Genomic DNA, 25923 nt, shown 5'->3' with positions numbered 1-25923 from the left:
CATAATAATAAGTATGAACCTATAAGTTCGAAATCTTGTCGTTCAATCAAAGTTGATCAACTAAAATTGAAACGTATGAATATATATTATTTAATGCATGAGAGCAATAGTTACGGTTATTGCATTTTTTACTTGTTCCAACTACGTACTTTTTCAATATGAGGAAAAAATATAAAATGTCTTAATCCTGGCAACACCAAATTTGTATTCTACTCTGAAAATAATGTCAACATTATTTATTAGAATTCGTGATGGAAATTATACCGAAAGTAAATTAATTAGGTAGTTATGTGTTTTACGAAGTAAACAGAGTGTTTCTAATTAATATTGAATAATAATCCATTAGTTACAATGGAGGCCATAGGCAGTGAAGTTGGTCAAAAAATGCGTGTAAGTTTATACTTCAAATAAAATAATTAAATTCCCTCATCATATTCCTCTATATATTATTTATTTAGAAATCGATCAATTAAACATTGTTATTCCTTTCAGAGCGCTATCAAAGCAAAGCTAATGGAGTTAGGATGCTACGTTGGTAAGTTGTGTTAAAATAAATATATTATTTTGTCGTTCAAATCGTTACAATGCCTGTTTTTATGACTGACAGATTGCCTGATTGATGTATTCTGTTTAGATGACGAGCTGCCGGATTATGTGATGGTTATGGTTGCCAATAAACGAACCCGGTCTCAAATGGAAGACGATCTTCAATTATTCCTAACCAACAATACTGAGGCTTTCGTAAGTTGGCTTCATCAGGTCTTGCAGAAACTACAAGAAGTCACTATCAATACCAATCTAGGTAAGACATTTGCTACGTAATGTGTAGATCTTCTCAGCGATGGCATAATTTATTTACTTATTTAATAGCTGTGGAAGATATGAATAGCTAGTAATACAGATATTTATTATTTATGCGGTAAACTTGTTGAATTCCTGCATGCAAAGGCTCTTTATAAAAACAACACTTGATTTCAACTTAAATATCTAAAGGAGACAACTATTTAAGTCGGGTTCTTAAGTAAACATGCACAAAATAGGTTTTTAGTTTGGGTTATTTTAATAATTCATGCATATTTCCTAACCTTCAAACTTAACTTTGAGAAAAAATGGAACTTTAACCTGTTGAAGGCCGGAGCATAGAACAAAAATATATTAGTGGAACCTAAAGTTTTATTAGCCCAAGCGATGCTGATTTTGTTTTTCATACATTTTTCAAAGCATTAAGGTCAAAATAGCATCGCAAATTATTCGGTAATTTTTGGATAGGGCCTGACACGCTTATTACGAATATTTTTTAGAAAAAAACTTTATATTCGCCTTAATTACTATAAAAGAAAACTTTTTGCATTTCGGGCGGCGAAATTATTATGAAAAAATTATGAATTTAAATTTTCAATTGCGTTACCCAAAATTCACTTCGCGAATCGATGCGGCGGCAATCAGCTGCCATTAGGTACGTCACTTTTATGTTGGTATCCCTGATACATTGCGTAGATACGGCTATGGCTAACTTCGTGGAATACAAATGGATTGGCGCGAATTTATGAAAACACAACAGAATTATAATGTTAACAAACTTTAATTTTTCTAAAATTGAGGGAGATACAGCCCTTTCTTTTGTATCACAAACCATGTTACACAAACCTAGCGTAGCCGTTAAACTACTTGAAAACTGGGATGTTTTTCTTGCCTTGACGCGAGCAGGCGTTATAAACGGGCACTTTCTTTTGTATCACAAACCATGTTACACAAACCTAGCGTAGCCGTTAAACTACTTGAAAACTGGGATGTTTTTCTTGCCTTGACGCGAGCAGGCGTTATAAACGGGCACTTTCTTTTGTATCACAAACCATGTTACACAAACCTAGCGTAGCCGTTAAACTACTTGAAAACTGGGATGTTTTTCTTGCCTTGACGCGAGCAGGCGTTATAAACGGGCACTTTCTTTTGTATCACAAACCATGTTACACAAACCTAGCGTAGCCGTTAAACTACTTGAAAACTGGGATGTTTTTCTTGCCTTGACGCGAGCAGGCGTTATAAACGGGCACTTTCTTTTGTATCACAAACCATGTTACACAAACCTAGCGTAGCCGTTAAACTACTTGAAAACTGGGATGTTTTTCTTGCCTTGACGCGAGCAGGCGTTATAAACGGGCACTTTCTTTTGTATCACAAACCATGTTACACAAACCTCACGTAGCCGCTAAATTACTTGAAAACTGGGATGTTTTTCTTGCCTTGACGCGAGCAGGCGGTATAAAATTAAGCGCCTTTCATGTGTATCGCACGAAGATAGCAACGGTCGTATTTAGCTCTTGTTAATGCATCAGTGATACCAACATAACAGTGCGTTCCTAATGGCGGCGCATTGTCGCCACATCGATTCCCGAAGTGAATTTTGGTTTTACGCAATTGAAAATCAAAATGCATAATTTTCCGCCGCCCGAAATGCAAAAAGTTTTCTTTTATAGTAATTAAGGCGAATATAAAGTTTTTTTCTAAAAAATATTCGTAATAAGCGTGTCAGGCCCTATCCAAAATTTACCAATTATTCTAACAAGGATCATATTAGAATACTCGCATGTTCTCCAGAGTCGTATCGGGTTTCCACTGTTTAATGCATCTTTTACCATCTTCCACGACAAAAATAGTTATTTCTTTTAGTAAATAAGTTGAAACCAAGTGCTACATATAGTGTTTTCAAGTTTCGATAATTCGACAAGTCTATAGTCGACGGCCGGCATAGTCCAGTGGTAACGCATTGGACTGCCATTCCGAAGGTCGCGGGTTCGAACCCGGCGTGCGCAAATAAATTTTATTTGATTAATTTGTGTTATTTCACAATTAATTAATTAAAATAATATATAGTATATTTGCGGCACGTTCCAGAGTGGAAGATACTACCAGTATCGCCCTGGTGTAAGACCACCATTCAGAATTGAAACGTTGCTCCAAATGGCTTTAGCCGTGTTTAGTGACTAGATCTGAATAGCCAGGTACTGCCCCACCTTCCTCTTTCCCTTCCCCACTTATCTTCAGCCTCACAACATCCCCCAATTGGGGATGCCATAGTCTCACTGGCTCCAGACGGGAGCAGTTGGGACTCTTGTGAGGTATTCACTATAAAAAAAAAAAAAAAAAAATCATTTATGCTACTGTTTTCCTGTGTTGATGGTAATATAGCTGAAATACCTGAAGGGCATGTTTTCGAACCAGGAATCGTAGTCATACTCCCAATGGCAACCCTTGTGAACTTTATTAAAAGGAATATGACTCTTGCCGGGGAAATAAGGTGGAATATGAGAGATAGCTTAAAGCTCCCAGTGAGGGTAGTTGTCGATATCCGAAATGGTTCTGTCGAGATACCATCTCGAGCATTAGGGGGAAACATGCTCTGCATAAAAAATGGAAGGCTACTGGCTGTCAACGTGACTACGATTCGTTCAGTGCGCATAGAGCCGTTGTTAGGTGCAATATTCGCACTGCTTTCCAATCGTAAATTCCATCTACACACAATATCAAACATGATACCAAGATGTTCTGGGACTATGTCAACTCGCTACATAAAGATGGTGGTATTCAAGACACCATGCATTGTGATTGGGAAGTTGGAGGAAAGAACTAAACATTAATACTGTTGCCAAGTTGAATGTGAAGGGAGCCCAAAATATCGATATTGGTCAGTTTGATGAATCAGATATAGAATCTTCCATTCGGAAACTGAAAAATACACATTCACTTGTTCCAGATTTTCTTCCGGTATTCTTCTTTAAAGGTTGTGCCGAATTTTTAAAACTGCCACTAAGCTTCTTATTTAACCTTTACCTAGAAACTGGTGTATTTCCTGATACATGGAAAATATCAAAAATTTGTCCGATTTATTAAAACGGGACAAAGGCCTCTGTGGAAAATTTTAGACCGGTGGCAATGCTACCTGTACCGGCTAAATTGTTGAAATCGATTCTTCATAAATTCACACTACCAGAAGTAGAACCTATTTTAATTTCTGAACAGCGTGGATTTAGAAACGGTCGATTGACAGAAATCAACCTATTGGTGTTTACGGATTACGTATCAAATCAGTAGATTATTCATACAATTACTTTCCAAAGGCCTTCGATACTGTTAATCATGACATCTTAATCAAGAAACTGGCTATAATAGGATTCTCCATAAGACTGCTCACCCTTTTTGCCAGCTATCTCGCAGACAGGAAGCTGTTCGTGTCTTACGGACTATTCCAATCAATACATTTTTTGTACCTTCTAGGGTACCCCAAGGCAGTAATTTGGGCCCACTCCCCTTTCCCATATTTATTAACGATATTTCAGAATTAATTTTACTCTCTAGGTTTCTTCTCTTTGCTGATGACCTAGTAATTTTCTTAGAAGTACTAACTTTAGAAGATTGCAATCAACTCCAACTGGTATACAATGGACGCCCGAAGTTTAAAACGTGTCCCGACCATGAAGGATCTTGGAATCATGTTTGATAGTAGGTTGACACTTCATGATCATATTGAGTAACACTTCTCTGAGAATATTAGGCCTTGTTCTACGCACTACAAGAAATTTTAGAGATACCAAGGTTCTCATAGTTTTATTTAATTCCTTAGTAAGGAGTAGACTTGAAAGTGGGTCGGTAATTTGGACTCCACACCAGGTAAAGTATTCTCTCATGTTGGACAGAGTTCAGAAGACATTCTTGAGATTTCTCTACATGAGGGAGTATGGCTACTACCCGTGGCTCTATCCTACCGACTTTCTTTTGGGCATGCTCAGAATGAGCCATCTTCGGGTCAGGAGGGATGTGCGCTTTGCTACTCATTTATTTCTGATTCATGGATGGTTTGAAATCTCGGGCATCGTGGAGAGCATTCATTTCTATGTTCCTTATGGTTATCTCCGTCACCGACAACATGGACTATTCTATCTCCCGGCCTGCAGGACTATTTGCCAATGGTCATGCTGGTGGAGAGAGCAATATTGCTGTTGAACAAAATCAATTTGGATATCGATATTTTTAGCATCAATGAAGCTGCCTTTAAAAGGAAAGCTCTATTATTACTAGTGTACTGCCGTGGCAAATAAAAACGCAGTGTCTTCCTTGACTCTCCCTAGTCTCCCTTGACACAGTGTATAGTTGATATACCAACTATTTATATTTATGTAAGAATTTTTATGAACAAATGTATTTTAAAAACACATTAAAATGAACAATTTTGGAATAAAAAAAAAATAATAATATACTGAATTGAATTAACGGGCTTGCATACATAGGTTATAAATACAATCTTTTATTCTTATATATTTATTTATTTTATATATATAAATTACATACAATACATAACAAAATGAACCTTCGTCTGTCCAACTGGGAAGCATTCCCGTTTCAGGACAGCCAAATTTTGTATTTAGTACATAATATTCTTACACTGGAATGGCGATGCTGTCAAAACAAATTTTGGGAACATTGTTAGTCTAAAATCCCTTAAAGAACGACCGTCACCGAGATGTTTATTTGATGAAACGTATTTTATATTTAATTTAATATGTCAATAAATATATTACATATCGGTTGCCTAGCAGATTTTAGTCCAGGGTATGTTTAATTAATAATTAAATAAAAAAAAATTTTAAACATTTCACCGGTTTGATTATTATACAAATTCTATACCAATCGAAAGTATGAAACCCATAGAATATGCAAACGTTAGGTTGCCTACTCTTTTCCGGTCACAACTCTCAGGTTGCCATCTATAAACAGGTAAATCGAAAAATCATTTTGCACCGGTCTGATTATTGAATAAAAATTATATGAAATTAAAGATTATTTCATTATGAACACGATGGTATAAGGTTGCCTGCTAAAAATCAGTCCCGAATTCCGGTTGTCGAATTTTGAAAACTAAAACTTTTTGAAAACATTGTGTCACAACTCTGTGCACTCTAGACTAGATGGTACCTTGCACCTTGCAAGGTACCATCTAGTCTAGAGTGCACGAGTCTATCGCTATCCTTTTCATTTTCAAGAACAAATAGCATGTGCATTCTCTTTGTTTTAATGGACGGACAGCTGCTATGCTTTGTCCTCTTCTATCGCATGGGATGGTTGGTTGGGACCTCTCAGTCGCACACGAGAATTCGCGGCAAGTTTTCAAAAAGTTTTAGTTTTCAAAATTCGACAACCGGAATTCGGGACTGATTTTTAGCAGGCAACCTTATACCATCGTGTTCATAATGAAATAATCTTTAATTTCATATAATTTTTATTCAATAATCAGACCGGTGCAAAATGATTTTTCGATTTACCTGTTTATACATGGCAACCTGAGAGTTGTGACCGGAAAAGAGTAGGCAACCTAACGTTTGCATATTCTATGGGTTTCATACTTTCGATTGGTATAGAATTTGTATAATAATCAAACCGGTGAAATGTTTAAAAAAAATTTTTTTTAAAATTATTAACCTTTTGAACGCGTTAATTTGCTCCGTTTTATCTATACCCGTACGCGGTACATATTTTCAAATACCTATGCATGCAATTAAATGTCAAATTATAGCATTCTGGCATGATTTATTGGACCATATAGACAGAACAGATTATTCTCCACAATATGAAAACAAATCCTCGTGTGTCAACACTCTTAGATGTTTATAAAAACAAAAACATAAAATTTCATACAAAGACGTACCGTATCTTTTGAATGTGGTCCCGCTATTCACTCGGCGTCATAAATAAACCACTCTCGGTGTGTGTGTACTTAGGCCACTGTGTTTATAGACACAAGTGGGACACCATGATCACTTATCATTCTTAGTTATGAAAAGTTGTGAATGACAAACTAGTACTAACGCCATCCGTTGACAAAAATGTAAACTAAAGGACTAAAAGGCGCGAAGAGGCGCACTTGGTTATCGATCTTTTTTTATGAAATACAATTTTATTTTTGAGAAATTCTTGTAGATGTCAGCATCGTGATAGTTCTACTAATGTCCAAGTGAGCAAGAAATACATTTATGACGAAAGAGAGCGGGAATATCGGCCGTCAAAGTTGCCGTATCAACTGTTGATACAGCCGCGTGTGAGTATAGACTTTTTGCCGTAACAACAGTTGATACGGCCGCGTGCAAAGAGTTAATTAATCATACCCTGGACTAAAATTTGCTAGGCAACCGATATGCAATATATTTATTGACATATTAAATTAAATATAAAATACGTTTCATCAAATAAACATCTCGGTGACGGTCGTTCTTTAAGGGATCCTATACTATGTTGATTGCATTCGAAGTGACAGGATGGTTTCTTTATCCTTGAAAGAATCGCAAAGATGTAATTTATTAACAGTTATCTATATGTATCTTCATTTATTGGTGAAATATTTCGACTTGTCAAATATAATTATTTTTGATGATAAACTAATGTTTAAGAGAATAGGTTTTTTATGCATTGTACATAGCAATTGGTTGAGTACCTGACCGGCAATCAGAAGGCTGCGGGTTCAATTCCCGTCCGTGACCCATTTTTTCTTGGAACATTTTTTAAATTTATATAGGTGTTTCAAGCAAATAATTATTGCTTAAAAATAATACGATATCTTTTGTGCCATGCATAAAAAAACCTTGTCTCTTAACCGTTTTAGTGCTAAGCAATTTTCGCAAAAATGTATGAAAATTGCTATACACATTGATTGATTTAGAGGAAAAAATAATGATGTCAAATAAAACACACTAATTTAGACAAATATCAATCAATTTTATTAATTCTTTTTGCATTATAAAGAAAAAATATTTATTGATATGAATATGAAAAAATAAAATATGTATATTGTTGTATTTTATTTCTTTTTGAAAATAAAAAATATAAAAAAAAGCTCAACAACTATGTTTTTCCGCACAAATAGCATGTAGGCCTTTCCTACATCGAACGCAAATAAGGCGGGTTCGCTTTATCCCATTCCCTCTGTTGCTACACACCGCGCACTGGCATAAGTTACATCCTGGTAATTTTTTCAGCACAAATTTTTTGTTCGATGAAGATGGTTGTGTTGACACGCTATTTTTATGATTCATTCACTCCTTTTCGATATCCTCACTAATTTTGAGCTTTTTTAGTTTCTGGAGGAATCTCTTTTCTGTTACGTCTTATTGTTCCAGTTAGATATGTATTTTGTTTCAAAAAGGCCTTGGCCAAGCGTAAGCTTGTGTAAAAATTATCTGTAAACAAATGATAACCTTTGTTCAGGTAATTTCCAATTGAAAGCAATTTTTGCACTACCGCAAATCCAAGACCATATTTTCCTACTAAATCTGTGTAATCTGTATTCTTAGCTCCTTTGTAGCAGAAAAAACCCAAGCAATATTTAGAAATCGAGTCGCACAGCATCCAAAATTTGATCCCACATTTATGGTGTCACTAGGAATCGAATCAACGTTCGAAATAATAATGACATGGTTATTTTTTAAAATAATATAAAAAATACTGTAAACAATTATTTTTAAATGTATAAGACTGCACTCTCGTTACAAATTACGCGCGAGGTTAGAGTACGTCCACTCCCACAGAGCACCAAAAACACACTGAAGCTCGCAGTGCAAAAGCACTGCGTCGCAATTTTCGATACAAACGATCGCAGCGCTTTTGTGCCGCGTAGCATTCAAACGGTTAAACATTAGTTTATCGTTAAAAATATTAATTTCTGTATTCAATTTGACATGAAGACACTTGTAACTTTTTGTCTTGTGATTATATTTATAGACTTTTGGTCATTTTGTGAACGGCAGAGGCCAATATTATATTACTTCATTAGATGTATTGTTTTTTGTTATGGTGTGTTTTATTATCGGTTAAGTGATCTTTTCTGTATTTTTTTCAGAAAAAGCAATCGCTTTATGTGTTTTAATTATGCTAAAATAAAATGGTTGTCTTTGTTGGATGCCAACCAACATAACTGAAATTGATTTTGTTTTGTCCGTCAAAGACTGCTTTTTTTCTGCCAGAAATCGTGTCACTTAACAGTTATCACCGACACAACAACAATATAACTTATTTTTGCAATAATTTAAACTTAATTATTTTTTTTTATAGTTGCCAATGTGAAAAAGTCAAAGGTAAAACGTTCCTTAGAAGAGTCTAGCTTAAAGAAAGAGCGCAAGGAGAAAGACAAGAAAAAAGATAAAGAAAAATTCAAAGCCAAGCTAAAAGTGAAGGCGAAAAAGTCAAAAAAAGACAAGAGATCGAGCTCCAAAGAACCCGAAAGAATTAGACCAAATGTTCCTCCACTTCTCATGAATCTAGAAAAGGAATCGTCTCCATCCATTACAGATGTATTCGCTGGTCAGATCCTCAAGTCACACGGGATAAAGTCTAACACTCCGACATTACTCGAAGATATTGAAAAGGAATCATCTCTTTTAGATTTGATCGGCAATGGAAAATCTACAAGAAAGCTTCTAAAGAGAAACAGATTTCCTATTATCGACCCTAATACTGTTTCTCTCGCAAGTGAACCAGGAATAGCCCTAACAACAGATCTAACAAAAACCGATTCCTTGCCATCCGTTTCTGATGTGGATGTTGACGGTTCTATGGCCGTTCTGACTGGGCTGCCAAGAGCCGAGAAGATAAAGGAGATGAATGAGATCAACGCCAAGATACAGACCTTGAAGAGGAGGCTGGTGGAGCAGATTGAGTCGGGGTCTGAAGATGAAGACTTTATCAATCTGAGAACTGAAGCGGAAGAGTTGATGGGAGTTGATTTCAATGAAGATAATTTGGTAAGTTTTTGGTATCCATTGAGTATTTAAAAAAGTTTATTTTCTTTCTTGTTTTGACGGCCTCCATGGTCGAGGGACACCGCTCTAGACTGGCAAGCCGAAGGTTGCGGGTTCAAATCCCAGCGTGCATGTGTAAATTTTATTTGATTTATCTTTGTTATTTAACAATTTTAAACAGTTAAATAATATGAGGTATATTTGCTGCACGTTCCAGAGTGGAAGATACTCTCAGTATCGCTCTGGTGTAAGGGCACCATTCAGATTGAAACATTGCTTGAAATGGCTGTAGCCGTGTTTGGTGACCAGATCTGAATAGCCAGGCACGGGATGCCATAGTCTCACTGGCTCCGGATGGTTGGGACTCTTGTGCGGTATTCACATAACAAATAAAAACGCTTACATTAATTCAACAGCTCTGAAAATAACAAAACATTAAATTAATTTGTTTTCAACTCCATTATTTAATGGGTTTTTGCAGATTGTTACATGTATACGGTTTGTTTTTCTATACTTTAATTAATGGAGTCTTATTTAACCTAAATTATATGATATTTTCTATTCCCCGAGTTAATGTCGAGGGCAAATTGAAGAATCGTGCCCACGATACAATTGCAGAGTCGGTATGTAAATACTTTTGTTATTAAATATTACATCTACTAGTTAGTTAAAGACAAAAGTAAATATGTCATTTTATCAAGTCTACATGTTGGCTTTTACGAATTTATCATTTTAACACAGTTTTAATTTAAACAATGTTTTTTTAAGATGTGGATTATCTAAATATCACCCGGCTGACGGCTGACGGCCGACACGTACAGTCAAATACAATATTAAATTAATCACTTTTGTTATGTCACTATGCGTCAGGTCTCACATCAGCCATTATCTCGTCGAATTTAATGTTTCAAAGACCCAATCCTGTCTGATTACGTCTAAAAGGGATCCAAATGATAATCTAGTCTCCTTCAACGGGCCTTCCATTGATATGCTTGGTGTAACTATAAGTGACCAGCTCAGGTACGGGGGCTCCATCGAAGCCAGAGTAAAGTTGGCCTCTCAGAAGCTGGGCGTACTGTACAGGGCCCGCAGATACTTTAATAATACACAACTGCTGACCCTGTACAAATCGCAAGTGCGCCCTACTGTCGAATTTGGCAGCCATCTCTGGTCCGGAGCCCCTAAATACCTGAAAAAAACCCTTGACTCTGTGCAAAAACGGGCGGTCCGTTTGATAGATTCCCCAATCTTAACAAACGGACTGCAATCTTTAGAGCACAGGCGTCAGGTAGGTATGCTGTCCTTGTTCTATCGGTATTACAATGGAAGATGCTCTGAGGAACTAGCGTCATTGATCCCTTCGGCACCGGTGCGTAGTCGGGATACACGCCAAACGCGCGCCCAACATTTGTACACAGTTGACATTTGTCACATGAGAACGGGTCGCTTCTACGATTCGTTCTTAAGTTCAACAGCTCGGCTGTGGAACGAACTGCCGGCCTCTGTGTTTCCTCCCTCCTACAACATGGGACTCTTCAAGACCCATGTTCACTCCTTCCTCTCCACAAAAAGACCCTCCACACAGCATCCCCAAAGATGACATAGGCCCTGAGGAAAATTATTTTCTTCAGGGCCTCCTGTGTGGAGTTAATATAAAAAAAAACACAGAAATCTTCATTAAAATAATTGAATTATTTTCGAACATATAGCCATTTTAAAGAAATTCACACGTGACCTTTATTTTTGCGCGGAAACTGCGTTTAAATACCTGCCAGAAATGTGTTAACATTCATCCTTTATTTTTTCCTAATTTTAGTGATAGCATTATAACAATTATGTAATTGTTTTACTGTAGTGTTGCTAATATTTTAGTGATAGCATTATAACAATTATGTAATTGTTTTACTGTAGTGTTGCTAATATTTAAATTTTGCTGTTCCTGGAAGACAGCAAATGAATTTTCTTCCCGATCCCTACAAATTTAATTTTATTAGTTGAAGGAAATTTCCAAACATTATCCTACTGCTGATAGCTCTGTTATAACCTCTTGTTTGCATGCATTGTTTATGAAAAGAGGTAGAGGCTGCAACGGGGCTTTCAGAACTGCTTTCCACAAATATATAACTTACAAATTTTTAAATTATTTCAGATGCCACCCATCAGCCTCAAGCCCATTGTGTCAATTCCCGAGGTCAAAACGCCTCCTCGCTTGGAGCTTCAGTCAGAAACACTGGAAGACGAAGAATCCCTGACCCCCGTCAAGACCCCTCCGTTGCCCAAACCTAGGGAGGTCATCACGGCCCCCAACAAATCCCCCCCGAGGCTCGCCGAGCTGCCCCTGATAGAGCTGAACTTGCCCAAGAGGCCCCTGAGGGACAGGCTTGGAGTGAGGCCATACTCTGTGGCAGTCTCCAGCGAGGGAGCGTTTGTTACGAGAACGGTGAATATGGTGAACCCGTACCAATCCACTAACGAGAAGTCTGATGGTAAACATGACAGCAATTCTGATAGGTAAGTCTCTATAGATTTGATAAAATAGTTTATCTGCTGTGGGTCAGTTTGCCATGACGGCAAAAACACAGTTTTTGTTTATTTTTTTTATGCACATGTCAATTTTGTTGCTAATATCCTCAGCCTCCATGAATAAATGCCATAACGTAAACATAACATAAACGCGATAATAAATATATATATGTTTAAAATTGAGCAGCTAGATACAATAACAACTTGTGATGAAAATTATAGTTGCGAGTAAAACACATTGAAAGTTTTTTGAAATGCATAATATTTAGTAGTTTAGGAACAGAATGAAATAAACACTATTTTTAAAATACAATTTTTTTGATGCAAACATATTACAGTTAAATACATATTGCTTACCTAAATAACGTCTTTTGAAAAAATAAACAATTAAAAACACGCAAATATTTTATTAGAAAAATGTATTACATATAAACTTAACTAAAAAATTCAATAATTTTTCCTCAAATTGTGGTCTGAAACTTTGGTTTCGTTGACGTGTACATTTTAATTCTTCTATGGTTAACTTTTAGATTTGAATATAAAGTGTGGTGTTTTCTCCTTCTAACACTATTTAAATCACCATGAAAGTAAAGGAGACACGAGCTCTTCCCAAAAACAAATTAGTCTGAGGGATTAAGTTGTTATTGCATCAAGTTTCTCAATTTTGAAAAATTACAAAATTGAGCTTTGTTTCTATAATTTTTTTTGTATTTTAGCTGATGTTGTGTTGTGTTTAGAATGCATTTGAACAAATCGGCCAGACCTTCAAATGACAAGGGATCCGTCAGAAATCGCCTCACCATGCGAGATGAGCCGGAAAGGGGCCACGGGAAAGAAATCAAATCATCATGCAATAAAGAAGAACCCATTGTCAAACGGCGAATTGGCTCCAGGTTTGTACAGTCGACTTTTACAGATTAAAAGATAGATACTACGTCCATTTTCTACAAAAACCTTTGACCTATTCGCTACAGATCAGAATTATGCCGTACTGATTTTTTTTCTAACCAAACTTTGTTAATAAACTATTTTTCTGCTTACCATTAAAAAAATCGTTACGACATGATAGTGGTTGTTATCATATATATCCATATATTGTATACACTGAACATATTCGACCATACGCATTGAACGCACAAACTTATTCACACAAGTAGATAATGTAGTTGTGCCCGCGCACTATGCATGAAGAACGATATCCATAATCCATGTATATTAAATTATCAATACTGACTGTGTAGTAAATTTCTACAGAAGAATGTCATACCTACAAAATTTAAACAAAAATCACTTGGATATCTCTCACACAGATATCTATACAGTGCTATTAAAATGAATAAGGGCAAAGATACATAACCCTACTATTATCGGTATCCTGATTGAATCGTTTAATAATGATGTCAATTTTTGTTCCAGAGTGGTCCCCCTGATACCTCAGTGCGAGGAAGAGGCACAGGTGGCCGTTGCCAGCGTGGTCAGGGCTCCCCCGCGCCCCTCCGGCATGTCGGGGGCCCCCCACTCGCAGCTGCTCATGAGAGCCGTGGCTGATGCCCACAAGTCACTGCTTAGCGTGAGTCAAACGTTAATTTTATAGGCATACCTCTGATAGCTCTGCTGTAATATCTCCCTTAAAACCATGCACTTTTTCAGAACAATACGTAACTTTCTCGACTTACAACACTTGAAAACGATCTACTTTTGCTATCTGTCAATCTATCATTCAGTATGGAATCATAGCATGGGGAGGTGGCACTTCATCTGCACTAGACCCAATCGTAAAATCCAAGAAAACCATAATCAAAATAATCCTTAGGCTACCTCTAATTACAGACTCAACTTAATCTTTAATATTATGAATGTGTTTGACGTTCGGCAGATATACGCAAAAACAATCCTCACACACCTTTATACAAACATACATAAATACTACACAAAAAGTTTAAATACCCGCTGCACTCAAAACAATAACAAAGATTTACTCTAAATTCCTGGAATGCATACTACTTTCGGACAAAGAAATTGTAGGTACATTGCAACAAGGTTGTACAATACTCTTCTAGAGAACATAAAAAGTTGTGATATTCAAACAAATTTCAAAAAGAACATTATAATTTGGATAAAAAGTAATAATAGGGCCTTTACCAGTGCCCTCACCCAAATTCGAAACTATTGATGCAATGAAAATATTGAATGTATATATTATAATACATATTAAACAAGTATTCTCATGTAAAACATTATGTTTATGCTGACGACACTGCATTACAGTAGAACCCCGTTAATTCGAACCCCGATAATTCGAAAAAACGCGTAATTCGAAATTTTCGCAAAAAAAAATTCCGCTGAAAAATTTTTTCATACAAATTTTTTTTTAATTCGAAATTCGTTAATTCGTAATTCGAAATTTATTTTTGTCCGCGCACGAAAATTTGTTCGTGTAATTCGAAAAAATTTGATTTTTGCGAAAATAAATCATAACATTTCGTAAATCTGAATCTAAAAGTCAGCCGTGGCGGTAAAACGCCGAAAAATGTATTTTTACGTGGTTATACATCGTCCTAATTAGTATTATTATTTTGTAAATCTGAATCGATTTACACTGGAATGTCGTATTTTTTCAAATTTATTTCGAATATCCGAGTTTAAAGGGCCGAGAAAATACATTTTACGCGGATATATGTCGTAGTTTTACGAGTTTACGCCAAATATCTGCATTTAAAGGGTCGGCCGCGACGAAACTTGGCCGCGTAATTTCGATTTACGCGTAAATATATCGTATTTCATCACCGCGACGGAAATCCGCCGCGAAATTTCAATTTACGCGGAAATATATCGTATTTTTACTAACTTTACTTCGAATATCCGCGTTGAAAAAATACGGCGCGACGGAAATTGGCCGAAAAATTTCGATCCATGCCGAAATATGACATATTTTTACGAATTTACTTCAAATATCTGAACTTAAGGCCGGCCGCGACGAAAAACTGCCGACAAAATTCGATTTACGCGGAAATATATCATATTTTTACGAATTTATTTCGAATATCTGATTTTGAAGAGCCGGCCGCGACGGAATACGGCCGCGAATTCTCGTTTTACGCGGAAATATATTGTATTTTTACGAATTCAAATTCAGATATTTGAAATAAAGGGCCGGCCGCGACAGAAAATTACCGCGAAATCTCGATTTACGCGGAAATATATCGTATTTTTACGAATATCTCAATTTAAAGGGTAGACCGTGACCGAAATCGGCAGCGAAATCTCGATTTACGCGTAAATATATAGCATTTTTACGAATTTATTGCGAATATCTGAATTTAAAGGGCCGGCCGCTACGGTAATCGACCGCGAAAATAAAGAAATAATTGGTATTAATACGAATTTACAACTAAAATACCACCCGGATTTGAAGAGGCAGCCGAGAAAATCGATTTTCGGCGTTTTTTTTTTTTTTTTTTTTTTCATAAAATTTCGAATTACGTGGGAATTCGTTAATTCGAAATTTGATTTTTGATGTCCGCTGGATTTCGAATTAACGAGGTTCTACTGTAGTTATTTCACATGAGGATTTATTAATAGCGAGTACTTTACTGCTAATTGACTTTGTCACTCTTCAAAAATGGTCACATGATGTAGGTTTAATAATCAATGCTAAAAAAACGAAGCTTATGCACATCAGATCTCCTCATAATAACATCACCATAACTCCTAAAATTATTTCTCATGATTTTAATTGCATCCATAACTTTGTAATACAACCATGCTCATGTAAAAATATTGAACTTGTTTCAAAATACGTATATCTAGGCTTAACAATTGATTGTAATTTTAAATGGGATATACATATATAAAAAGTGTGCACACGGCTTAGAGCTATAGTGAGCAAACTTTATAGATTGAAGTTTTTTGTTCCACCAAATACCCTTAGAATAGTATACCTGTCATTGGCGGAATCCCAAATAAGATATGGAATAACTTCATGGGGACATTCAACAAAAACAAATCTTCTTTCAGCCCAAAATGTACAATATTCTTTGGTAAAATTATTACTAAACAAAATTAAATACGAACAAAGAAATGACATACCAAAGTCATTACTATACAATTCTGTAAATTTATTATCTGTTCGTGCTTTATTGTGGCATAAAATTGCGAGTCAGCATACATCTCAATCTGAACATAATAAAATAATGACACATGTTCATAATACAAGACTAATTGCAAACGATGGACTTGTAGTTCCCAGATACCTGAATAAATACGGTCAAAGAACTCTAGAATACCTCGTTCCAATAATTTACAACATGTTACCAAACTCAATAAAAAGCTGTGAATTGACTCACAGAAGGAGATGTATGTTAAAAAAATGGTTATGTGAAAGAATTTTTTTGTACTAATGTAATTATGTGTATATTTTATGTACTTGTTAAAATTGTATATGTATTTAAAAAGTAATTGTTAAAAGAACCCGTTGACAAACTGATATCAATCAGTTTAACGGGACTTAATTGTAAAAAAAATGTATTTTTGAAAGTTAATAAATAATAAAAAAATATATTAAAATGACCTCAACACAGGCTAGCCGCTAGCCTAGTGAGGCAGGTTATGAGAGTCCTCAACTTTATCTAATTTATTTATTTAATGTATTCTATCTATTTACATGTTTATAGTTGCAAATTTATTAAATAAAGATATTATTATTATTATAAACAATGCATGTAACAGAAAGAGAGGTTATAACTAAGTTATTAGCGGTAAGGAACAAAATGTAGCCATCATGTGTCGAGTATTGAAGCACAACAAAGTGAAAAATAAAGCCAGGCAAATAACTGTGAGATAAATGTGAGAATGTACTTAATTTTTCAAAAAATTCTGAAGTTGATGTAATGGGATTTTGATTTTCAATTAATGTAGCCATTATTTAATGATTGCTTGCTGTAACGTATCTAAATGTGGCTGAATCACTTTGAATAATCAAATTGACTGCAAAAGTTCAAGTTTTTAAGGGTTGTAAAAGATTATACGGATTATCTATTTGAGCGATAGAGATTTCCTTTTCGGTTTTGATTTGGCCGCACTCATTCCAAAAATCATGTCTCTGAATAATAATATAGAAATATAAACTGTTTACTGTGGTTTAAAGTCAACTAATCAACATATATTTCACCATTTATCCCATATTTTTAGACTTTATTAAGAAAAAAAACTTATTTTTATTGAAACACTGCTTTTGAAAGCAGATTTCACATTTTAGTACATATTACAAATCAACAGATAAAATTAAAAATTATTAACGCAGACATAGATAAAGTTTTTAAAGACGCTCAACCATGGTTTTTATTGTTACTGTAATTAATACTTTTCACGTAACTAATAAAAATATTTAATTAGACAAATGTATAATAGAAATTATTGTCACTTAGTATAAAAATATATATTAAAAACATTTTGAACTTTGACAAATATTTTAGAATTCAAAATTTTGTTTCCTAGAATTATTTCATATTTTTCGGGAGAAAGCGTGTTATTCTCTCTTTCTAATACTGTCTCAATTATATAGCTCACGGTAATACAAAATGAGATTATAAAGCATAAATTTAATGAGACCGTGTCAGACTGGGAGATATATATATGTACATATTGATATCTCCCAAATAGACTATGGGTGTTTGTTGTCTCTGAAGAATGTCTCCCAAAATTGCCAAAGTGGTTAAAATATGAGTTAATAAATATTATGTATAGATAATAATTCATGTAAGTAATTTTATATTAACTTTTTTCAGATGCCACCCAAAAATATCACTGAAACCGTTCCCAAAAAGAAAGCACACGTCCTCCCGATGAGAAGAAACGTAGACCCAAAGAAAATAATCATTGAAGTCTCGTCCAACAACATCCCCAACCCAAACTCGTACGAGAGACGGAATTCCAATTCTGATTTTGAAATTGAGATTGACACGGAAAGTCTTGGCGATATGGAAAGCGACGGCGATTGCAGAAAGAATATCGGCAGACACAAGGAAGACGCTAGCGAATATGTTCCAGAACCACTTAGGAAGAAAGTAACGAACTTTAAAAGCATTGATTATGTTCCAACTCACATAGAAATTAATAGCAGAACTGGGAAAGAGGATGGTCCGATCATATCAAGAATTTTGTAAGTAACCTTTAATATAACATTTATTTTACAATATCCGTTATGACGTCATTTTTGTAAGACTTATTAGAATTAACTCTTGGTGGCCTTCTGGAGACAAGATAAATTAAAAATCCTTCGTAAACAAATCTTCTGGGATTTTACTATGCTTGTTACATATTATGTTTTTTTTTCTTTCCTTTTATTCTTATTATCCTTCTGATTGCAATATTGAAATACATAGGACAATTCCATTGTCCTATTGCCATATTACAATTGAAAATTCTATTCAAGTTCTGTTATTATTTCAGCTATGTGAACTGGCCCATAATGATATATTAACATCGAAATTTGATGAATTGTTCAAATTCTGTTAAACACTCCGTCTTTAGTTTTAATACAGTGCATAAATCTTTTGATTTTCTTTCCTCTTGGAATGCTATATGGTTTATACACGCCTGAAAACTCCAGCCTTAGTCGTCACCACACCATCATTGCTCAAGATACCACACAGCAAAACAGATGATCTAGCACAGTACACATCACAAGAAGAATGGCAATATTGAGAACAACATTAACATAAGAAATCTTGCATTGTAAATGCAAATAAAATTTTAAAAAAATTATAGATTTTTGAAATGTATTGCATTGCTTTACCCCTGCGTACCTTCTGGAATAACTTTATTAAATATGTTTTTCTTTTAATTTCAGACATTTTAAAAATGAAAAACCTGAACCATCTGGTAAAGATCCCCAATTTGTCGTAACCCTCGATGGCTTAGATCCAAACATATTCCTCGAGAAGAAATTAGTCAAAGAAACCCAAGAAGACGAACTTAACGACTCCAAGGCGGAAAATACCACCGGAGGTGAATTAACAGACGAAAAGAAAAAAGAAACAGAAGACGAAAAAAAAACTAACGGCACTGAAAAAACTGCAGAAGAAAGAGCAAAAGAAAATCCATTGCATAGAACCAACATTAAAATCTCCTTATCAAATCTGAGTAATCAAAAAAGCCTACAAAAGACCAAAGCTAAAACCCAAGTATCAGTTGATTCATCTTCGAATCCGAAAGAAATTAAAAGTACTGATGAAGCAAGTGTGGAAACTGAACCAATTTCAAAAAATAGTTCACCGAAAAAATCTTTAGGGTCTAAACGCAAGTTGGAAGAGGATTTAAAGTTCAACCACAAAGATAGTTTTTCTCCGATTGTATTCCGTGATGGTACAAAGTGGAAGCATGACGGCGACCAGGTGGATTCTATCGGGACAAGCAAATATGATTCATTACCATCATGTACGTGTTTTTTTAAATGTTAAACCATAAATTATTGCATGACCATCAACTGAACATCTAGGCAGTTAGACCAGCCCATAAGGGTGGGGAGAATAAACCAAGTTGCACAGAGCGGGGAGGTAGCGTAAGCGTGTCTCTTTCGGTGATTTGCCAACGTGCAAATGAATCTGACAGTCTAGGCAACTCGAATTGTAGATTCACCATTTAGAATGCATAATACACGTATGTAATTGAGAATCCCATAACGGGAGAACAAAGGTTCGGCTTGTTTCCAAAATCGAATATTACAGTACAGTAGAACCTCGTTAATTCGAAATCCAGCGGACATCAAAAATCAAATTTCGAATTAACGAATTCCCACGTAATTCGAAATTTCATGAAAAAAAAAAAAAAATACGCCGAAAATCGATTTTCTCGGCCGCCTCTTCGAATCCCGGTGGTATTTTAGTTGTAAATTCGTATTAATACCAATTATTTCTTTATTTTCGCGGCCGATTACCGTAGCGGCGAGCCCTTTAAATTCAGATATTCGCAATAAATTCGTAAAAATGCTATATATTTACACGTAAATCTAGATTTCGCTGCCGATTTCGGTCGCAACCTACCATTTAAATTGAGATATTCGTAAAAATACGATATATTTCCGCTTAAATCGAGATTCGCGGTAATTTTCCGTCGCGGCCGGCCCTTTATTTCAAATATCTGAATTTAAATTCGTAAAAATACGATATATTTCCGCGTAAAACGAGAATTCGCGGCCGGCTCTTTAAATGCAGATATTCGAAATAAATTCGCGGAAATACGATATATTTCCGTGTAAATCGAGAATGCGCGGCCGATTTCCGTCGCGGCTGACCCTTTAAATTCAGATATTTGATGTAAATTCGTAAAAATATGAAATATTTCCGCGTAAATCGATTTTATCGGCCGTTTTGCGTCGCGGCCGGCCTTTTAAGTTCAGATATTTGAAGTAAATTCGTAAAAATATGTCATATTTCGGCGTGAATCGAGAATTCGCGGCCGTATTCCATCGCGCAATATTTTTTAACTCGGATATTCGAAGTAAAGTTAGTAAAAATACGATATATTTCCGCGTCCCATTTCCGTCGCGGCGGGCCCTTTAAAATTCAGATATTCGAAATAAATTTGTAAAAATACGATATATTTACGCGTAATTCGAAATTTCGCGGCCGAGTTTCGTCGCCGCCGACCCTTTTAATTCAGATATTTGGTGTAAACTCGTAAAACTACGACATATATCGGCGTAAAACGTATTTTCTCGGCCCTTCAAACTCGGATATTCGAAATAAATTTGAAAAAGTACTACATTCCAGTGTAAATCGATTCAGATTCACAAAATAATAATACTAATTAGGACAATGTATAACCACGTAAAAATACATTTATCGGCGTTTTACCGCCACGGCTGACTTTTAGATTCAGATTTACGAAATATTATGATTTATTTTCGCAAAAATCAAATTTTTTCGAATTACACGAACAAATTTTCGTTCACGGACAAAAATAAATTTAGAATTACGAATTAACGAAATTCGAATTAAAAAAAAATTTGTATAAAAAAAAATTTCTGCGGAAATTTTTTTGGCGAAAATTTCGAATTACGCGTTTTTTCGAATTATCGGGGTTCGAATTAACGGGGTTCTACTGTATTTGGTTAGACACTTTTAAGAATGTTTTATAATTTACTCATCGCAGTAAAAACGAACCCGTGAAATATGAGAGAACGCCTTGTGCACAAAAGTCCCACAATCGACTTCGCTGTAAACCGTTACCTTACTTTGGCGTTTGCCTCCCGCTCGTCTAAATGATATCCAGATTTTGCTTTAGGACATTTCTATGTCTTCATTGGTTTGTGGTTTTAATACATAAATGATAACTGTCAAAGTATTTGAGCTATGTGGCTAATGGTCACAAAAGCAAGCTGTAAAATGGAGACATGAGTATTTTTTAACAACCTCCATCAGACTTTAAATGCAAAGTACGTGAAATCTCTTGCCAATAACCATCTAGCCAATCTTTCAATGTTCTGCTAACGAATATAGCTATTATTTCTTCTGCAGTGCCGCCAGACAAGAAGCGCAAGACCTCCCTGACCCTCGCCGTCCGAGAGGCAACCTGCCGCTTCTTCCCCGACTGCCGCCTCGGCTCAGCCTGCGAGTTCTACCACCCCGTCAGCCTGACCACGCCCCCTGGCACCGCCCCGCCCCCCTGCCGGGCCTTCCCCGCCTGCGTGTTTGGGGACAATTGCGCCTACGGTCACCCCATGTGCAAGTTCGACAAGCTGTGCACGAGGAAGGGGTGCCCTTATATGCACGGAGTCCGAACGAAGACCAAGAAACTAGTCAATCAGGTGGCGTCTACGATTTTACCAGCCGTCGGTGAGTGTGAATTTTTGTAGACAGCTAACACTTTTCTTTCATTATAAAATAAATAAAACACATTGACATTGCTAATCGTTATTATTTTCTTCGACTCGAATCTTGTCATGGCTTAAAATGTGTAAAAGGTCAGCATCAGCTAACTAACTATATGGCATTTAAAATATAAATTATATCACACCACTAAATATTTACTTTTAATGAAGGTATACTTGAGGCATATGGAAACAAGAATGACTTGTTGGTTAACATTGACAAAAATTGATTGATATCTATTTAGTCGGGACGGCCGAGGATGACATGACACGATCAAGTAAACCAAATACTTGAGTCGGGCCCGAGAATCGGAATAACTGAGGGTATGAATTAAAAGATGAATGAAGCAAGGAGTGTGTGCCAAGACCGAGTTGTTTGGCAGTCCATTATTTGATAAATGTTATTTTGTTAGTCTCTCGTGTCTAGGATGAATGAAGTATGTTTCGAGAATGAGTTAATTATGAATGTAAGTAAGTCTAAAGTAATGGTGTTTGAAAGAGAGAGTACGAAAACAGTGTGCAATATAGTTGTGAATGAGGAATACTTGGAGCAGGTTGATGAGTTTGTGTATCTAGGGAGTGTGTTTACGAAAGATGAGAAGGCTGACATATTGTAATAAATTGTCTCCATTAATGTAGGACTGAAAGCGGTTGGTGCTAACAAAAAATATTCCAAAGAAGCGAGGCTAGCAATAAACAATGGAGTGCTGGTACCTACCCTGATGTATGACAGTGAGGCATGGAACTGGCAGAGGAAGGATGAAATTAGACTGAATGTTGTAGAATTGAGATTCCTTAAGCATGTGTGTGATAAAACCATGTATGTGAAGAAAAAGTGGAGATCCGCAAAGAATGCAAGGCTGATGTAAGCATAATGAGTAAGATTTAAAATGTGACACTTAGATGGTTTGGGCATGTAGAGCAAATGAACGAAGAAAGGAGTGTAAGGAGAATATACGATGCAAATGTGAATGGTAGCAGAAGTCGGGGACGCCCGAGGAAGACATGGCATGACCAAGTGAATCAGATACTTGAGTCAGGCCATGTCAAGAGTCAGAATAATAGAAGAGTATGTATGACACAATGTATGAATGTGAATGAGGCAAAGAGTGTGTGCCAAGACCGAGTTGTTTGGCGGTCCGTCCTCTCTGCCTACCGTGAACACCTGCCACTGTGACACGGCATGATGATTAGTTAGTTTCTCACCACTTTTCATAACTTTATATCACTTTTTCAAGGAACCCTGTTATGTACTTACATATTTGGTTTTGTCTCTTGCAGCATCGAGAGTAGTTCCCGTATCGAACTACAAGTCCATATCTGCCACACCCCTCCCCCCCATCTGCAAGTACTACCCGAGCTGCTCCAACCTGTCGTGCCACTTCTACCACCCCAAGCTGTGCCACTTCGGCAAGTTCTGCATCAACAAGGTGGAATGCAACTTCTACCATCACGACGTGCCGACCGCCGCCAAGTGGACCAGCTAATGTGCCCGCACCACTGTGCATCCAATCAGTGTCCTGTATGGAGTACGCATAAGATAATACCTGTAAGATCGGCCAACTATTTATGGCCCATGAAATCCTTTTATCATTTGATGGGCGAACTTGATGCACTATTAGTGGCCCATGAAATCCTTTTATCATTTGATGGGCGAACTTGATGCACTATTAGTGGCCCATGAAATCCTTTTATCATTTGATGGGCGAACTTGCTGCACTATTATTTAATGAGTAAACTTATTGTACTATTGCTGGCCCATGAGATCATTGACTTTTATCATAGATCAAGATCCCATTAGATCAGTTATTATTGATCCTTTTTTCTTTATATGTATACCTGTTACCTCTTACCCATATAGGTATACATACATACATACTGAACTTGAACTATTCTTATTGCACAAATTTTTCCTTCTGGAATCTCACAATGTCAAATCATGAGCAATGGAAGCTTCGGTATCATGTAAAACGTTTAGTTTTAACCTCTCCAGGCCTTTAGCATATTCTGTCAAGAGGTCAGAGTTTTTCCGCTTTGCAATAAAATACACAATGAAATAGAGAATATATCTGAAAACTAAAAAAAAAGTTTTTGAAAGGAGATGAAATCTGCTATTAAATTTTATCATTAAAACAAAACATATAATTTTGAAAATATTAAAAATTTTAATGCAAACATAAAAAAAATTAAAAAATTGTTGAAAGATGAAATAAATGATTTGTGAATATTTTCTGAACAAGTATTATGTATGTGATTACTGACCTGTTTATCAGTAGCTACTTAGTTCTAAATCCAAGTTTTGTACTTTTAGTCTTTTTAGTTCGTCGATCTTATGAAGTTTATCTTACGAGTACAACATTATTGGTAGACTAAACCAAAAACCTTTGCCCCACAAAATAATATTATTGATTGAGAGTGATTGCACCGGTGTGTGATAGAGATCTGTGCGAGGTATTTTTATCAGAGAAGAACATTTACTAAGTTATTAATTAAGTCACACAATTGTAATAATTATTATAAACTATTAAAAGTATTACAATTTTTAGTAAAATCAATGAAGTTTGTTTACAAAAAATGTATGATAAAATTTACCCTGTAATAAAGCAACCATGGGTTGTTGTGTTTTAACAAAAGATTTATTTAAATAATTTATGATAATTTCAATAGAAGAATTTTAAGAAAAAAAAAATATTTTCGAGATTGTAACAACTTCTCAAAACATACAATTTTTTTTTTTAAACTCCTTGATTTGTGGCTTGTGTGATTAGTGGGTTCTTAAATTATTTTTAAAACATTTGTTATTATTTTTAATGTATTTATGTTATTATTAAATAATAATAAACTGCATTCTAAACTGTTTTAATTTTTTTTCTTCTTTTTTTGTAACCCCATCAACACTTTGGGTTCATAGCCAAATGAGGAAATAAAAATGAAAAAAAAATACAATTGTGTATTAGGCATTTTAAAAACCGAAATATTATCCTATAAGACAATAATTATTTAAAAAATCGCACTACACATCACTAGTTGAGAGATTCTTCATTAAAAAAATTGTCTGAAATCCGTTTCTACCCTGTGGTTGCACTTCCCTCATGGCCAAATATTTATGGGGAATCCGCAGAAGTAATTCAAAATAAAGGTACTCACCTAATTACAACGTCCTGCCACGAGAGGTTATCGAAATATAAGGTGGATTGAAATCGAACAACTGTTATATTGGAAAATTACATTATGAGGACATTTGTAAATAAAAGTTGTATTTATGTGAATATGTATACAGATCCTGCAATGTGAAGGGGCGTGGTCTACAACCCAGATCCCGAAACCTTGGGATACCATGCCACCGACACATTTACATTTCTTCAATTAATTATTCAATTTCAATTTTTTATTTTATTTTTATAGTGAATACCTCACAAGAGTCCCAACTGCTCCCGTCTGGAGCCAGTGAGACTATGGCATCCCCAATTGGGGGATGTTGTGAGGCTGAAGGTAAGTGGGGAAGGGAAAGAGGAAGGTGGGGAAGTACCTGGCTATTCAGATCTAGTCACTAAACACGGCTAAAGCCATTTGGAGCAACGTTTCAATTCTGAATGGTGGTCTTACACCAGGGCGATACTGGTAGTATCTTCCACTCTGAAACAAGGATATTGTAATTGGTAATGAATATTACGTGCAACAACAATAACGGATTCTGAATCACATCTAAATAACCATCTATCTCTTCACCCAGAGCTGCCAGACAAT

The 25923-nt window shown here is 35.7% G+C and overlaps 1 protein-coding gene across 1 annotated transcript; it reads left to right on the top strand.

The window, feature by feature from the left end:
- The first annotated feature begins 203 nt into the window (after positions 1-203).
- Nab2 (Nuclear polyadenosine RNA-binding 2) lies at positions 204-24936 on the top strand. Its single transcript, XM_089642403.1, has 11 exons — positions 204-390; positions 493-535; positions 635-802; positions 9097-9785; positions 11932-12293; positions 13043-13198; positions 13722-13875; positions 18092-18465; positions 19156-19742; positions 21824-22141; positions 23458-24936. The coding sequence occupies exons 1-11, from the start codon at positions 352-354 to the stop codon at positions 23661-23663; spliced, it is 3096 nt and encodes a 1031-aa protein (XP_089498529.1). The 5' UTR covers positions 204-351; the 3' UTR covers positions 23664-24936.
- The last annotated feature ends 987 nt before the right edge of the window (positions 24937-25923 follow it).

This window comes from Hesperophylax consimilis, chromosome 18 (assembly GCF_061612785.1).
Source record: "Hesperophylax consimilis isolate HC1 chromosome 18, BYU_Hcon_1.0, whole genome shotgun sequence".
NCBI classification, from domain to species: domain Eukaryota; kingdom Metazoa; phylum Arthropoda; class Insecta; order Trichoptera; family Limnephilidae; genus Hesperophylax; species Hesperophylax consimilis.
Note: the sequence above shows the minus strand (reverse complement) of the source record. Positions and strands in the feature narration are given on the sequence as shown.

What these genes read in the sequence shown, in the direction of transcription:
- Nab2 (XM_089642403.1), top strand. Translation starts at nt 352, where the DNA reads ATGGAGGCCATAGGCAGTGAAGTTGGTCAAAAAATGCGT. An exon ending in GGAGTTAGGATGCTACGTTG is followed by an intron (nt 536 to 634) that starts GTAAGTTGTGTT and finishes TATTCTGTTTAG; the next exon opens with ATGACGAGCTGCCGGATTAT. An exon ending in CATGACAGCAATTCTGATAG is followed by an intron (nt 12,294 to 13,042) that starts GTAAGTCTCTAT and finishes TGTTGTGTTTAG; the next exon opens with AATGCATTTGAACAAATCGG.